The sequence below is a fragment of the Dermacentor silvarum genome, chromosome 2 (assembly GCF_013339745.2).
Source record: "Dermacentor silvarum isolate Dsil-2018 chromosome 2, BIME_Dsil_1.4, whole genome shotgun sequence".
NCBI classification, from domain to species: Eukaryota; Metazoa; Arthropoda; class Arachnida; order Ixodida; family Ixodidae; genus Dermacentor; species Dermacentor silvarum.
This window is the reverse complement of record NC_051155.1, coordinates 96,262,412-96,280,546: the sequence shown is the minus strand read 5'-3', so window position 1 is coordinate 96,280,546 and position 18,135 is coordinate 96,262,412. Positions and strand designations below refer to the sequence as shown.

The window sequence follows — 18,135 nt, the reverse complement described above, 5'->3', positions numbered from 1 at the left end:
AGAGAAATACTCTTGTTCATTTGACATACAAATGGCCCTATCAGGTCATCGGCGTGTTGTCATTTGTTATGAAGTGGTTTGGGAGACACGACCGAGGTTTTAAAATTGAGCGCCTGTTCCCCTTTGAGTCTTCTGGACGTAGGAGTGTTGTTACGCACCTTCGGCTTCGACGAGTGTTATGCTTCAAACCCAATGTTCACCTTCACATAATCATCATCATCAGCCTATATTTATGTCCACTGCAGGACGAAGGCAATCTCCAATTACCCCTGTCTGGCGCTAGCTGTTTCCAACTTGCACCTGCACATACTTGCCTGTTAATTTATGTATATGAAGTCTGTATATGAAGTGAAAAACAGTCAAGGCGTCCCATTACGACAAGAAATAACAAAGACAGCGGCAGCATGTAAAGACAGTTTCGCTCCCAAGGTAGCTAACCATGTCAGTGTGAGCAAGAAAAAAGAAGGGCATGAAAAACATTTGGTGTCGCCTGCTTGGAGGGGCGCGTAGCTTCGCCTCTGGCGGACTGAATTCTAGTCACAGCTTGCGACAGCTGCGCTAAGCTCTGTTGGCCAACCGAGCTAAAGCTCCTCCAACTTTGCAGGGCCGAGCCAGACCACCTGTAATACCTCCCTCGGCTGTAACCGTCAGAATTAGTTCGAAATATTTTATCGTAAAGCCCAGCAATGTTTGATCTTAAGCTGGTAGAGAACATTCTAAACAATATTTTTGCAAATTCTACCTCCATGTGACCAATGCATCCCGTACATTTTTCGCAAACATGCATTTAAAATGCAAATAACGAGGACGCATTACGATACACAGGATGTAGAATACCAGGTACCTTCTCATTTCAAACGCGCTTCACAAGCAATAAAACACTACCTGAAAGGGCAGTCAAATCTGTACTTATTGAAAATGATGGGAATTATATCTAAAGTTATTGTACTCCCTCTATTGATTAAGTATTTCGCTTGGGTGTCTCATTTCCCATGTCTTTCATTTTACTTGGTTATATTATTGTACAAAGGCATTTATAAATAAAACTTTCGAATGGTGAAGTTTGCTTTTGTGGTGATTGTGGCTATTTTTAATGTGTGGACTATGCTTGCATATTTTAAAAAATAATTATTTGTCCCTTTAGATAATTCTATACATTGCGCTGCGGGGACACTTGCTGATGTTCATTTTTCTATCTATTTTGGAGAGGCGGAATAGTCCGCCGGGAAGTGCGGACGCGCAAACATCGGCTCCCGTTTCCTCAAATGTTTTCAGTGGTAAAGCTCTGCGGAAACCATTGATTATTGTGCATCATTCTACGCAGTTTGTTGCGGGGATCAAGCCGATGCCGGATTTATTTCGGTAGGTGCTTTTCTGGAACTATTATACGACTTTGAACTTTTCGCCACGCCGTGCGGAGATAACCCTAACGGGCTAATACCGGTGACGAGTACGGGCTAGGCCTAGGCCTAACTCAGTGGTTGTGTGGCATCATGCCCGAAGTCGAGATTGTGGAGGGGGTAGAAATCACCCTCGAAGAAGCAAGGTGCCCCGGCTGGACCACGGCAACGGGCAAGAATAATAAGGCAAGGCAAGAGACACCCAAGTCGACGCCGAGCCCGGTAAAGCACGGAGGCGGCAGGGGCGGCCGCCGCACGGCAGCCCCGCGGAACGCACTGAAGAAGCTGGCCGCCGCGTCAAGGCTCCCGAAACTGCCTCGGGACCATATTCGAGTCATCGTTAGGCCACGGGGTTGCCTCGACGTGAAAAAGATGAGCACTATTAGGGTGGCACAAGCGCTGGCTATGGCGGCGGCGCTTTCCCCTGACGAGGTAGGCCAAGACATCATCTGCCCTAACAACGTGCAAAACATCTACGTTGTCTCAACACCAGAAGAAAGGAACGCGCGTGCTTACGCGATAGTTCAACAGATCCGCCTGCGCGAAGGGGTGTTTGAGGTGGCCGCGTACATGGCCGCCTCGGACAATACGTGCAAGGGTGTTGTGACGGGAGTCGACGCCGAGTTCAACGACGCTCAGCTCCACTCAATGATCGTAAACCAACGGAACCCCACAGCATTGGAGGTGCGTCGCATGAAGACCACCACCACGGTTATCGTCCTATTCGACGGACTGAGGGTGCCGAACTTTGTCAGGTGCGGCGCGGGCCGGCTGCCCTGCGATCTATACAAGGCAAGTGGATGTGTGCTACGGTTGTGGGGATCTGGGCCAACAGGGCCGATGTATGTCCGACCCCGAGTGTAAAGAAGTGCAGGAGATGCGGAGCAGCATCCCCCACCGAAGGCCACCAGTGTGAGGCGAGATGCGGCATATGCGGGGGCCCTCAACTAACGGCTGACCGTAAGTGCAAGCAACGCTTCCATACGCCATATGTCGTCAGGTAGAGACGCCGAAGACGCCGGCGGAAGAAAACTGCCGCCGCCAAGAAAGGCGCCAACGCGGCACACGAGGTGATCCCGGCACTGACGTCAGCGCTAAGGAAGAGGAGTTCTTCGAGGGGGCGCTCCCGCTCCAGAGGGCTATCTCGCTCGTGGGGGCGCTCCGTGCAAGGAGGGCGCTCTCAGTCTAGGAGCCGCTCCAAGTCTAAGGCGCGCCTCCCAGGAGGTCCCACCTGGGCCGACAAAGTGAAGCAGTCGAAGCCGACGGGCCAGACGAAACATGCCGCCGCACCGGCGAGCGAGCGGGCGCACGATCTCAGGATCGCGCAGTTGATGAACGAAAACGGCAGTCTCAAGGAGGAAATACAGAGAATGAAGGCCGACTTCGAGGCATTCCGAAACGCTAGCGCCGCCCAAGCGGCCGCGGCAAGGCAACCTTCTGCGGAAGAAGGAGCCACAGCAAGGGCGGCCAAGCGCAGAGCCACCTCCTCCCAGGGTACGGTTGAGGATGTGAGCACGGTGGAGGCTGCCATGCAGAGGTCCTTGGACCGCATGCAAAAATCATTTACCGAGCTGGTACAGAGCAACCAGACACTTCTACTCAGAGTGCAACTGCTCGAGAACGAGCTTGCCAAGCGCTGTGAAGTACACTACGGCGACGCCGCCAGGCCGGAGGCGATGTCCAGTGAAATGCTAGAAGACAACCGGCAGTGGCGGGCTGACGATCAAGATGACATCCCAGCCCACCTCCGGTCCAACAAGCCCTACCATAGCGAAACCGGATAGTAAGCTCATCGTGTGGCAGTGGAACTGCGCCAGTTGCCGGAGGCGCAGGCCTCAACCGGTGCAGTTCATCAAGAGCCGGGAGCCGCAAGAGAGGCCCCACGTCATTTTGCTACAAGAAACGGGAATGGAAACAATTACCCTCCCGGGGTACCGAGCCGTCTCCTCGTTAGCGGAGAACGGGCACGGCATCGCGACACTCATTGCAAAGAGGTGTGCCTTCCAAGAGCACGATCTCCGCCTTGGCAACACCAAGCTGAAAGCATCGCTCGTCGAGATCATACCCAAAAGCTGGCTCAAGAACAGCGTCTACGTTATCAATGTGTCCTGCTCTCCTAGAGACAACCGGCAGACCTTCTACAGCCTAGCAACCAAGGCGTCGTCGAAGGCATCGTCCAAGGCGAGAGAGACGCCGCTCGTTATGGCCGGTGATTTCAACGCGCCGCATGGAGCCTGGGGCTACGTGAGAAGCATTCCCAAAGGCTGCAGACTCATGCAGGCAGTAACTGACAGCTCGCTAGAACTGATCACCGACCCCCATTACCCCACGCGCATGGGAAACTTGATCTCGAGAGACACCACCCCGGACCTGGCCTTCGTCAAGAGCGCGCCAGGAGTGGAGTGGCATAACTTACAAGAGAACTTGGGCAGTGACCACTACATCGTGGAAATATCCCTCCTGGTCAGCGCGGCCCCACAGAGGGTCTTCAATATAGTGGACTGGGACGCCTTCCGCAATAGAAGGAAGGACCACCACGAAGAATACGACACCTTCGCGGACCTCGTAGCGAAGCTCAAGAAGGACGTGGCTGCAGTCACCAAGACCGTCGAAACGGACCTCAAGCTCGGCCGCATGGACGCTCGATTGGCGCACCTGGTCGAAGCCAAGAATTCCCTGACGGCCAGATGGAAGACGCAGAAGCTGAATCGAAACCTCCGGAGGAGGATCGCGGCCCTCAACCGCGAGATTGAATCGCACTGCAAGGAGCTTGGCCAGCAGCAATGGAACGAAGTCTTCGCGTCGGTCGACGGACAGATGCGCGCGGGAGGCAAGTGGAACCTCCTCAAGCAGTTACTGGACGACACGCAGTCCAACAGAAACCACACTCTGGCCATCGACAGGCTGGTTCACAATCTCACTAGCGAAGGCGCATCTGCGAACAAAGTGATGGACGAAGGCGCGCGTCGCTGCCTCCCCATCGGGCAGTCCGGGCCGGAAGATTACCCGGCCTACGGCGGCAAAGCGGACGAGGACCTCGACGCCCCCTTCTCTGTCTCGGAAGTCAGAGCGGCCCTTCAAGGCCTCAACGGAAGATCAGCGCCCGGGCCAGACGGAATCTCCAACAGACTCCTCCGAAATTTGGACGACGGCTCGATCGAACTGGTTTCCAATGAAATCAACGAGGCTTGGGCGGCCGGCACCGTACCGGATGCCTGGAAGGAAGCCACAGTGCTTCTAATTCTGAAGCCAGGCAAGACACCGGCCATAGACAGTCTGCGACCCATTTCGCTCACGTCCTGCGTGGGAAGGGGGTGGAGCATGTCATCCACAACAGAATATCGAGGTATGTCGAGGAACGACAGCTCCTCCCGCCGAACATGGTCGGTTTCAGACCCTCGCTGTCCACTCAAGAGGTCATGCTACTGATTAAGAGGCAGATAGTCGACGTGGTCACGCGAGACGTCCGAGGCATCTTGGCCCTGGACCTCGCCAAGGCTTTCGACACCGTCAAACACAAGCACGTCCTCGACTCTGTGTCGAGATTGAACTTTCGGCGAACGCTTTCACGCGTACGTCAGCTCTTTCCTCGGGGATCGTACGGCCACGATCAGATCAAGTCGGACGGATACGCGCTGGGAGCCCGCGGCACCCCTCAGGGTTCGGTGCTATCCCCACTGCTCTTCAACACCGCCGTGAGAGACCTCTCGGTCCGGCTCGACCGAATCGGGGCATGAATCTCAATCATGCTCTCTACGCGGACGACATCACCATCTGGTGCCGCGGCGAATCGGACGCAGCGGTGGAGCGGGCTCTGCAAGAGGCCCTGGGCGTCACGGAAGAATTCCTCGAAAGCACGGGACTGGTCCTCTCGCCGACCAAGTCGGAGCTCTTGCTGTATTGGCCCGACAGAAAGGGCCGCAAGTTCAACACGCCACTGGATCAAGTACCGATCGATCTCACAACGAAGACGGGTCAGCGCATCCCGAGGGTTGATTATCTCAGGTTGCTCGGACTGGTCATGAATTCAAAGGGCAGCAACGTGCAAACGATGGCGCGCCTGAGGGCGAAGACGGAGAACATGCTCAGACTCGTTTCACGAGTGACGAGCCGGAGGGGTGGCATCAGCGAACCCAACTTACTAAGGATCTACCACGCCTTCCTCATGAGCCATATCAATTACGCGGCTTCCGCACTAAACTGGTCGCGGTTTGAGGAGAACAAGATTGACGCACTCATCAGGAAGAGAATTAAACGAGTGCTCTGTATCCCTGTGACGACCAGCATGGAGAAGCTAATGCAGCTCTGGTTACACAACACCCTGAGCGAAATCGTAAAAGCACAGAAAACGGCACAGATCGTTCGCCTGTCTGCCAGCAAGTCCGGCCGCCGAATACTCGAGATGGCAGGGCCTCACCGCCATGGCCGTGGAGTCGTGCGCCGTAACCCTCCACCAGGAGAAAGGGACGCCTTTCGCGACTCGAAAGGACGCCTTTCGAGTCGCGCCTGGCCCACGACCAGGCGCGAGGTCTCGTCAACCGCGCCGGTCTGAGGGGCCCGGATTCGCAGGGGATCGACCGGACCACGGACCCGCTGCTTACTTTCACGACATCACGGTTCACTACCAGCTGGGACGCAGGCAGTTCCCGGCTCCTCACCCGAAGCTTGGCAGACCCCAGGCCTCTGTGTTGAAAATCCTTCAGACGGGCTCATTTCCATCTTGATCCAGGCTGAGCCACTACGCTCCAGGTGTGGATCCCCTCTGCCCCGACTGCGGCGAGGAGAGGTCTACTTTTAACCACATGCTCTGGCAATGTTCTGCATTGCAATACTCACCTTTCAACAGGCAAGAAGACTGGGAAAAAGCCGTCAAGAGCGACGATCTTCAAGCCCAGCTTCGGGCTGTCCAAAGGGCCTGCGAAAGGGCTGAAGATCACGGTCTTCCGCCCCCGGTGAAGGTGCGGCCCGCGACTACGACAAAGTAGTCCCTTAGGACAAAATAAAGTTTCTTGTCTGTCGGTCTCTCTGACTGTCTATATCTATTTTGCACTTCTCAGACCGCATCCGGAATTAAAGCCTCTGTCAGGCTCATAGCGTTTAGCTTTTTCTTTGCTTTTTCTGCAATCAGACGTTGTCTGTAACAGAAAATTAAATGAAGGGAAACGAAATTAAAAGGGTTGTAAGGCATCATAACGCTGAATAGAGGATGATATCTCTGATTGAAACATGTTGGCGCCGCAGTCACCGACTCACAAGTAATAGCAATTAATATGAGTGTGATGATGTGGATAGTGGCGTGTGGCGGTGCCAAAACAAAGTGCGTGACAAGCCAGCTTGAAGTCATGGTGATTGTATGGCAGCACCAAGAAGAGGATTGGTGATGATGATAATGGAAGAAGACCACCACGTGCCATGAACAAAGAAGTGGCACGAGAGCAGGAAAATTATTCTGTCTGTTCTGATTGCTAAATTGCACTGTAACAGTAGTTTCAAAAACCGTATCTAAAAGTTCAGGTGCCCAATTCTTGGCCAATCCCCCGGAGTGGGTACGAGCCATGTGCTGAGGATATCATCATCATCAGCAGCAGCAGCAGCATGCAGAGCGTGGGAGCGAGCGGCAGCCTCGAACGTCAGCTCGCAAAACGGCGGCTCAAGGCTCGGGTACCGGCGGCCGGGTGTCCTGCTACCGTGTGGACCTGGTCGGAGATCCAGCTCGTGGCTGGGCTTTCCTGCTCACCAGCGGCCTGCTGTTCTAGCTGCCTGGTGCAGTGCTTCCTGCTGGGACCGGGACGCCTGATCTACCTGCCTGCCGAGTGAGCCCGATGACTGGCGCCCGGGTGTCCAGCTACCGTGCGGACCTGGTCGTAGATCCCACTCGTGGCTCTGCTCTCATATGCACCAGCCGCCTGCTGTCATAGCGGCCTGGTGCAGTGCTTCCTGCTGGCCACCGGGACGCCTGAGCTGCCTGTCTGCTGACCGAGCCCGACGTTACAGCGTCCGAGGCGTTACAGGCCAGGTATTACTGGTCAGCTACAGCAGTGACCTGGTGTTCTACCGGCCTGCTGTTTTTTCTCCTGCGTCCTCGTCGCGACAAGGAGCGGCGTGGTGCGACAAGGTGCGGCGCGACAGCAGCGACGTAGCCACAACGACGCTCCACCGTCACAACCCCCGTCACGGGCATCGCAACGACGATGCACACGGGCGAGTGGCGACGCATGAGTGCTAGGCACGTGTTTTATATGGAAGGACAACTTCCGAACTATAGCCCACGTACACGTAAATCGTATGTATGTAAATCGCCTGTTTCGTGCTAGCGTGTCTGTTTAAAGTCTGTGTTTCGTGTAGCAAGCCTCGTCTGCCGTGTCATTATTAAAGGATCCTGGTCCCAACGGAAAGACCGGCAAGTTTGTTGTCGTTTACATCACAATGAGGAACTTTTACAGAATAAACCCTGTGCCAGCGCTCGCCAGCTTTCGCAGCTGACGTCGTCCTTACTCTTGGTTGCTACAGAGGGCAAGAATTCAGCACTTTATCACTCCGTTTACATATTTATCTCAAAGCTCGCAAGGAAGTGTGTGTATAATCCAGAGATCGTTTAATTTGTTCAAAAATAAGAACACTATTTCTAACGCAGCAATACCAGCCTGCTGTCACGTCATGCTAAGTCTGGTCAGCGTCGTATCTTTGCTTACAGGATTTTTTCCAGGCCCAGGGCATTCTCCGTCCTTATTCAAAAAGTTAGTGCCCAACACTGTAAAAGAAAGAATCAAAAGCAGGTAGCATTTCGTGAAGGTCTTCTGTAAGTATTCACACGCTTTTATCAGTGTCAGGGCGCAAAATGCGATAATATTAAAGGCGGGAAAGGGAGGAAGCGGAGGATTGATGCTTCGGAGAAGCACAGGGCTGGTTCATACGCTAGCTCTCTGAAAGTTCTCACTCCAGCGTTCTTTATCGCATACGCTTATCTTCTTATCGGTCCAGCTTATCTGAAGCTTGATATTGACAAGCGTACCTAATTGTCGTTTTCCGGTGACTGTATATCACCGGCTAACAAGTGTTAAAATAGAAAATGTTTCCCATAAAAAGTACAATATGAAAGAGTTAGCGTGGTTTAAGACTGCTGCAAGATAAAGAAGTAGACACTTTGAAATCATGAATTGGCAACAACTCGTAAAATTTGGTATAATTAAACAACATTATCTCCTGAAAAAAAAACGGTATATCACTATACAATTTAGTGGGATGCAATACCTTACTCAACACGCTCAGCCAATGTGCTAAATATTGTTGCTTTAGCACGAACAAATTTTTTAGAAATTTCCTTATATCTTAACTTCTCTTTTTCAAAAAGTGATTTTATTTAAATGCTGATAATAAACAACACCACATTTATTTTTTTAAGAATTGCACCAAACCTGTACCCAGATACTGGAACAAGAGCAGTAAAAACATCTTGCATTGTTTTGCTTGTGATGACATTATCAGCGTTGCGACTCGGTGATTCGTCAGGATGTAGCGACCGCGTCGAAAGAAAAAAAGAATGAACAGGACAATGAAGATGCCAGAAAATTTCTCCGATTTGTGAGAAATGTCCCTACTTGCTAAAAAATGAAATTTTGTGCTTGTCACACTATACATAGTCATAAAACACTTTTTAAAAGTACATCGAGACTGGAGCTCCTGCATAGCAATCAAGATGTGTGTCCTCAATAAAGCTTACAAATGTACTTTTTTTATTTTGAGGGCACGTATGCGACGTGTAGCTTAGGCGGTACTCTTTTTTTTTTTTGCTTATATTCATTTATATTTGCTCATTCGCTGCCGTGTTCACCTGCTCTATATCACGCTATATGTGCACTTTTCACACTTCCACAGGCCATGTCAAGGACAATTGCGATAGCCAGGTTGTTTAGAGAACTAGGAAGACGACTGCATTGTTGTCGTATTAAGTCGGATCCTGATTTGGTGACACGGCTGTCTGGAAATCTTGCGAACGAAAACTGATGTGTGCTGCTACGGAAGGCTGAGCGCGTAAGTAATGTTAATAAGAAACCAGCGGGATTCATTACCGCAACTACCAGGCACGAAGGCACGCGAGGAGTCACCGATTCTCTTTCTGTTCGTGAGATGCGCGCGCTGCGGCAAAGAAGAAGAGGAGGAGGAAAAGAAGAAATGAAAGGTGCGGCAACCAGATGCGCGTCCGGTTTGCTACCCTACACAATGGCAAGCTGGTTAAGGGATGAATAGGAAGTAAGGAAACGAAAGGAGGAAGATAGCTGCTGTGGGAACACGTGCGGCCGCCAAAGGCTCCTACAATCTGTCACTGAGAGCCTCAGTTTCATAAACTGTAACAGTACCTCCGTCCATTAGCAAGCTTCGGACGCATGTGCAGATGGTCCAAGGATTTTTGCCTCCGGAAGTGGTGTATGGTCTAGTTGGTTCAGCCCTTTCATGGCGGCACATATAAATACCCGAAAGAAGTTTATTTTCTATCTGAATGTGTAAAACCAATCGAGAATAAGCATCATCAACGAAACGAATAAATATTTTGTGAAAGCTTCAGCAGCAGTTTGGCTGCAACTATGTAGACTTCACGACGTGCGTGAGAGCCATCAACTTGCTATCGTAAGTATTTTCAGTCACATTTTTTCTGCATAGAGCCTTTATTTACTTGATTTATTTATGTTTACCCGCAGCGCGAAGAAGGCATTGCAGTGGAGGTGCTACGGTTCGTGGCACAATAATCTTAATGTTGGCATCACTTCTGTCGCAATACTAATAAACAAATTCAACCACATAAATTAATTAACATTTGCTACAGGAGCAATGAGTAAACAATATTAATAATATAAGCAAAACGTGCGCGGAAATTCATATAAGCAATCTTCAAATATATGAAAGGATTTAAAATGGGCCACAAAAACAGCAGAATTTGTCGAAGCAGGGGCTCCAAGGCTGCCAAAATAACCTAATTATTTAATTGCGCGTTGTCTTAATCTAAGAGAGTGTGTATCTGGGCCGCACACTTATATCGATGGCATTTCTGATGGTGTTCCTCAGCACGCTTTTCACGCTTCATCACTGGTTAGAGTGACGCTTATCAGTTGCATCACCTGTTCGTGAACAAGATCGTTGCTTAAAATCGAATAGGAGGAATCGCTACAAAACTGCGGCCGTGCTTTCGGATTATCTCTAGCAATAAAATATGAAAACAGTCTGATAACGCAGTGCGAATAGGCAAAAACATTTAGGTATGCTCACCTGGACAGAAGAGCAGCGAACAAAATACGAATGCAAGCATGGTTAATGTGCGTGCTGTCCCAACTGAGAGCTTCTGTAGGTAATTATATGGAGAGCCGAAACATTAGAATGACCTATTTTGGCCGGCAACGTTTACCTTCCCGTAAAGGTGAACGCTGCTTTATAAAATGCCAAAAAATAACTACTTTTCCTAAAGGCCGAACAATCTTTAGTATAACTAGCGGGCATCGACATTATAAAGGATAGGTAGAATGGGGGCTACACTGTTTTTTTTTTTTTTCAGAGAATCGGCGCGGCCACATTCTATTGCACCTTACCTAATATATTTTCGTGACTGTGTCGGCAGCTCAGGCTCTGCAACCACAAACGTCATGAAATATAGAATTGTAAGAAACCAATATTTGAGTATAATGGCAACAATATGTTCAGGCTTCAGCACAAATAGAATGAATGAATGAAAAACTTTATTTAGTGAGCTTTTCAGCGCATGCGCCGGATAGGAGTCAGGCTCAGTCAGGATAGGAGTCAGGCATAGGGGCCAGGCTGCTCTCGCCGCCTGGCCCCTGGTTACGAGCCAAAGCTGGTCTTCGAGGGTGGGGCTGGACAGCAAGATCTCCCATCGCTCTCTGAGGGGTTGGTTGGGGACGTGGATAATGTTGGTGGTTGGGACGTGGATAATGTTGGGGACGTGGTTAGGGTTGGTGAGGACTGGTGGGTGTTGTTGGCTAAACTTGCATTCTGCTATCAAGTGTTGAAGTGTACCTGGCTCGTGACACCCGGGGCATTCTTGCCCGTACTGAATCGGGTACATGCGCTTTAGTATGCGGGGGTGGGGATACGACTCTGTCTGGATCTGCCTGTATGTCGTCTGCTGCTCCCTCGTTAACTTGAAGTGTGGCTCGGGGAAGCTCTGTCTCCCGTTTCTGTAATACTCCACTATATCTTTGTACGTGACCAGTGGTTGGCTCTTCGCGTTCTCCTGTTCCCTCTCCGCGGCTGTGGCCCGGTGTGACATCGCTCGGGCCGGCTGGTGAGCAAACTCATTTCCCTAGACTGCGGAGTGGGCCGGAACCCAGAATAATTCTATATCTTCCCTTTTCGGAGGTTTTTGCATTTGAGCGACCGAAACACCAACCGCGAGAAGCTTCCAGTCGGGCAGAAATAGATGACATTGTCAAGCCGAGCGGCTCATTTAACACAAGCGTAACCTCCGGTTTCAATGGGAAGAGCTGGGTATCCTATGCTCGGAAGCATGAACGAGCACTTCGCTTCCGACATTACTTTCATTGCTTTGAAATTCGTAGAAAATAGGGATGTATGTACCGCAGGTCTAGCATTCGCTCAAGGAGGAGGGTCGATGCGCCTCCGAGAAAAAAAATAACTATAAAAAGAGTCGTATAAGGAGAATAAGCAGCGTCCCCTAAAATATCACACCTAAAATATAAACTAAGCTAAGAGTCAATTACTAGCATAAGGAACGTAGCATGTAGCGGCGTGACACCGACAGAAATAAAGAGCTTTCATTCTTTTTCTTCAAGATTTGTACTTTCAAAAATGGCTAAGCATTCGACTATTCTGTTGATCACGAAAACTACGTGGGTGTTGAGTAAATACTGAGACTGATGCTGAGAAATGTTTATTTCTTAAAATTAATTATCGACACTCTTTATCCATTTCTGTATGCTTTACAGTAAGCGAAATGCAGCGCGTCCCACCGTTTCTATCGAGCCTAGATAATATGAGTGAAGGCATCATTTGCCACCTTCCGAGAAACCGCCTCCACGCACGCCAGGTTGTATGTCTTGTTTTATGTCAAAGGAATGTCCTTTTTATTTTTTTACCGTTCCCCGAAGCATCGTTCTACAGTCGACATGTGGCACTCTCCGACTTCTTTATTCACCTCACGCTAAACAAAGAAAAAAAAACTGCTTTGACATGGAAAACGGCGTAGTCATCAAATTTTAAGTAGGTGCCGCCAAAAGATGGATTCAATCACGTTATCTAGGCTTGGTACAAACGGTGAATTTGCGTCTATTTCTTTTACTGGTGACCATATAAAAAGGCATGAGATTTCCATCAAATAATTTTCTGAAATGAAGATTTCTGCGCACTAGTGTCAGTCGTTTGTACTCGTATATAGCACGCTCATGACACTTATTTCTTTCGATATTTTGTGATAAAGAAAACCGTAGACTAGTTCGTTTAGTCTTACGTGGCTTCACACATTCGGGATTGAGAACGAGAGGAGCTCTTTATTGAGCGACTGGCTTTTTCGCCGGAGTGCATGTGATCGCTGACCAACTGCTCAGTAAATGCAGGCGGAATGGGATCAAAATGTAGTGAAGGAAAGTAATAAAGGAAACGGATAAGAAATGTGCGAGTAAAACACTCCAAATAGCTCTACCAGGCTGTACTTTACTGCAGAAGAGGACAATATATTGGTTTTTAAACAATTAATTCCAGGACGACCGTTAGTTCTTTCAGCAGAATCGCTCTCCCTTCTCCCTGAGCGTTACTTCCATTTAGCGAGGTTGTGAGCATTTCTTTCACTTCGCCCTTTAAGAGTGGAACGCTATAGCATTCAAAGATCCCTGACTGATTCTTACGCTTCCCGGCAACTGCAGCTTATATAACCGTAATGTTTACCGGGAAACGCTCGCGGAAAACGCTATGCACGAAGGCGAGCTTTCTGGTAGAAACATGGCGTAGTGCGTGGGCCGATCCCGGAGGTTGCGCGAAGCCGCGCCAAAAAAAAAAAAAAAAAACACTTCATTTTCAATTTCTCTCATTGTTTCGCAGTTTTAATATTTCAGTCTGAGCACATTTAACATAAAAGGCATGCGCTGCCTGTGTTTTTTTTTCAGTAAAATTGTTTGTGGGCTGTTATTCTCAAAATTCCGAGGAATAACTTCGTGAAAAATATTAAAATTAAATTATGGGGTTTTACGTGCCAAAACCAGATCTGATTATGAGGCACGCCGTAGTGGGCGACTCCGAAAATTTTAACCACCTGGGGTTCTTTAACGTGCACATAAATCTAAGTACACGAATTTTTTCGCGTTTCGCCCCCATCAAAATGCGTTTTCCGTGGCCGGGATTGATGGGCTGCTGACCTCGTGCTCAGCAGCCCAACACCATAGCCACTAAGCAACCACGGTGGGTAACTTTGTCAAGAATGTAAGACAAGGTATGAGCAACCTTAATGATAGGATGGTGTGGCAATATACCCCCATATACCGCATGTCATAGAGCAAGGCGTGGCATATGCATATACAGTGCTCACGGATTGAAACGAGACAATTTAGGCCTAACCAATGTGCATGCTTTTGTTTCCACCGTCGGTAGTTCGTGTGACATCGGCGTAATCTCGACTCGTACGCTTAGATCAGAGTCCGCGTCACCTTTTGTGACCAGATTCGAAGCAACATGACATGCTACTCTCGAGTAATTGCACATAAGGAGTGATCTACCAAAAATTTGCCTGTCACGTTACAATCCGTGAGTACTGTACCTTAATATATACGGAAATGGCTCACGGACAACAACGCTGACACCGGATTTTCTGCGACACGGGGCCCTTAACGCTGTCGCGGTAAAACAGCCTTCTGGATATCACCTTTCGCATCCCTGCGAAGTCACCTGCAGTCCTAATTTCTCTTTGCTCGCGTCCGCACACTTTCTGCACGCGCGTATAAAGCGATGGTTTCCTTGCCTTTTTCTCCTAGTATGGCGTCCGTCGGCTTCTCGCCGAGTAAACTGGGCAGTAGGCAGGTCCCGCAGACTGTTCACTAAAAGCGGGCGACTTGGTTCAAGAATCTTTATATAAGTGCACGATATGCACCCTCGCATAATGTTAATGCTATCACATTAGCGTTACTCAGGTGTAACATATGAGCTGATTTACTTAAGGACGGCGCTGTGGACCGAGCTTATGATGTGTTTTCTGCGCGTTTGCAGTTTTTCAATTCGTTTGGCATCAGTGTCCCACCGATTAGACGCGGTAGCGTGTTGGACAAGAAGCTTTCGTCCCCTCGTCGGAGTAGCGGGAAGTAGCATGGAGAAGTTCGGACAAGGAGCGCTTGCATAGGGCCGCCCACTTATATGCTTCAAATTGTGTGACACGCCAAATGACAGCTACTTTCTCCATAGGAAGGTGCAATTGTGCACCACACCAAGGAAAGTGTTGTAAGGAGGGCAGACACGATAAACGTCAAGCGTTCCGTATTGTACTTTTAGTCAATATTAGTCTCGGTATTGAGAGAGTGTTGGAAACCGTAGCCGGAATGGATACTCTCGGAGGTGCAGCAAACACAATGGCTCACTTCGTTCGAGGAATAAAGAAAGCAGTACATTCTCGTGTATTGGTTCAGCATAAGCTATATCATCACATGCATTATATCCATACATCTGCGTTACGTAAATGTAAGATACCCGCTGTGTTGGCGTAGTGGCTATGACATTGCGCTACTAAGCCTAGGGCGAGGGATGGAATTTGGCCGTGGCGGCCGCATTTCGATGGGGCTGAAATGCAAGAACGCCCGTGTACCTTGCATTGGGTGCACGTTAAAGAACCCTAAGTTGTCACAATTATACCGGAGTCCCTGACTGCGGCGTGCCTCATAATCAAATTGTGTTTTTGGCACGTAAAACGCCCTAATATATATAGATGAGATCTATATACCGTAACACGGTATCTACATTTGAGAGTTGTAGCTTTGCGTGATATGTTGCCGTGATACGTGAGGCACACTGCGTATGCGCAGCCTCTACGGGAACTGCGTAGGCAGATCGAGTGATCACCTATTAGCATAGCGTCGTGAGGTATCGTGCCAGAGCGTGGAAATGAATTAACAGTGCTTTGAAGCGTTCGGCTTTAAAGCGTTCGGCATCGCCAACGGAACACGCCTAATAACTTGCAGTGCGATTTTCATAAGACAAATAAAAGGTGTCAGCACTGGCAAATGGAAGCAAAATAAAAGCCGTGTCATTCACGAGAAAGGTAAACCCATTACCGTATTACTGCACATTGAATACTAAGCCACTTGGATTCGTTTCCAGCATTAAGTATTTGGGCATTCGGTTAGCGTCGCGTTTATCATGCATGGAATATGTACATTGACGCTGTAACTAGCAGGTCATGTAAGACACTCGGATTCATTAATCACAACTTGTATTTTGACAATTCTATAATACAAAACTTGAAGGTTACAAAATATTGCTCCACTCAAAACTGGATTACGCATCACAAATAAGGAATCCTCCCCAGGCGTAGATAATAAAATGAACTTGAATCAATTCAGAACAAAGGTGCCCGTTTCATAGTAAAAAAATTACTCATGAACTTTCAGCATAAGTGAAATCTGAAATCACGCGGACTGCTATCACTTGTGTTTCTTTTTCACAATGTTTACTATAGCGGCTCTTATTTGTCATCACTTATCAAACCTGTCGATCGAATGTTTTCGCGTGTAGACCACCAGTTCAAAATTGAACCTTCCTTTGCCAGAACTAACCTGTTTTTACTTTCACCTCTTGTCCTTTGTATTATTCAATGGAATAAACTACCACGAGACATTCCCTGTATCACCGACCACGACGAGTTCATGTTTGTTAGTTTTCTGTGGAAGATACGAAATTTTGCTACATGTCGAGCGAAAAACGACAAGGCTGTACAATGGCAGCATCTATAAGAAGTCACATGCGGTGAACAAAGACACAATACACTTGTTTTATGCGCATCAAAAACAGAAACATATTTTAAGACGCATTCATGCATATCAAAGAAGATAAGAGTCTCTAAACCAGCCTTAAAAGCGCGGACAGAGGAAGTTATGAGCACTGTATTTCGAAATAATTATAGTCTTTAGTCGCCCTCGGAAAAAACAAAGCTATGTTTGAATGTACGATTCTGTGTAGCTCGCGGCTGTCGTTAGAAACTTGGCCAGTATCTAGAGTGTTGATCCGATGAAATAACACAGAATGCAGATTAATAATTTTAACCTGGTAATGAATAATTACAAATAAAAATTTTACTCGGTCAAACTTAGACCTTAGTTCTAAAGCGGAAAGGTTTGCACGACTGCATAGTTCAGTAGATGAGTGCACGCGCTTACATTTATTAAATGTGAATCTGGAAGGCAGTTGTTGAACTCTGTCGAAGTTATCAAAGAGTCATCTTGCGGTGTGAACGCTTGTCTGCACATGTATAACGTATAACTTTTGTTTTGTACCCACATATGTGTTATTCTGCATATTGCTTGTATTGCTGATACTGTTTGCTGTGTATTCGTCATTGACAATTCTTTTAAGCCAAGCTAGCCCATTCCTCGTTCTGTTTTCTCTTTTACTTTGAGCATGTGTTATTTTAATAGTTTGCATATGTTCCCTCTAGGTTTCTTTCTTTGTTTATACCTTACCTTATGTATTGATTTCATGTATGTGGACTATCCCCCCCTCCCCACCTCTATATAATACCCTCCGGCCATCAGGATAAATGTATTAATAAACGCAAATGTGGTGGTGCCATCAGCTTATTGCAACGTGCAACAGTTTTCCGGCTCGGCGCCTTCTTGCTAAGCCTATCAGCTTCCATAGGTACCGGAGACATTTAAGATAACTGCAAAATATCCCTGACCCTCAGCGCTAGAAAGGGCTAATCAATGGTTTATTGTACCATTTAATTATTCCGTCTCTGCGGAGAGCATGTAGCAAGGGTTACTTCGGATAGAAGCCAATAGTCTGGGTTGGTATTGGCGCTTCCATGTAGTTCCGTAATCATTTTCAACTGATGTGGCACCGAAGTATAGCATCTGATATCGGTCTCATAACGGCATCCGTAGCGGGACTAACCCATCATGTATTGTTATTTATTTATTTGAATAACAATACATGATTGTCACGATGGTTGGAGCAAAATGTGATTTATAGTGACCTGACTAGGCCTCCAGCACCATATTAGCATTCATTCTACAATGTATTCTTCTGCAACACTGAAATTAACATACAGGTCATACAGGCACAACTGCAGAAAACATCAAGTAGACTGAAAAACAAGAACACAACATACAATCAGAATTAAGGTACAACAAAACAATATACAACAAGTATACAACTACAATCAATATACAACTGTATGAACGACCAGTAATCCACCTATGTTATTTCGAATGCAGCGTCGAACAGAGTCGAGGAATTACACCTTCGATTGCTTACTGAATGGTGTTATTGAAGTAGAACGTGTAATTAAAGAGAGTAATTGCGGGTGGGTATATAAGAGATCTGGAATTTGCCAATTTAATAGCGCATTCCATAATTAGTGCTTCCTTTGGCTTGGTAAATATTTCGGGGAAAAGTTACAGTATGTAGATAGGAATAAGTGATAATCAACTGTGCAGCGAGTAAAAATAAGTTCAGAAACACGATGACTGTACATAGCAGGAATACTATGAATACGGTCCACGATGAAATGGGAGGA

The 18,135-nt window shown here is 48.0% G+C and overlaps 1 protein-coding gene across 1 annotated transcript in view; it reads right to left on the bottom strand.

The window, feature by feature from the left end:
- Positions 1 to 5,153: 5,153 nt before the first annotated feature.
- Positions 5,154 to 18,135, bottom strand: part of LOC125943486 (oxygen-dependent choline dehydrogenase-like) — a 36,610-nt gene continuing 23,628 nt past the window's right edge. The window contains exon 7 of the mRNA XM_049662827.1: positions 5,154 to 5,295. Coding sequence (XP_049518784.1) covers positions 5,154 to 5,295 — 142 coding nt within the window. The remainder of the gene's footprint in view (positions 5,296 to 18,135) is intronic.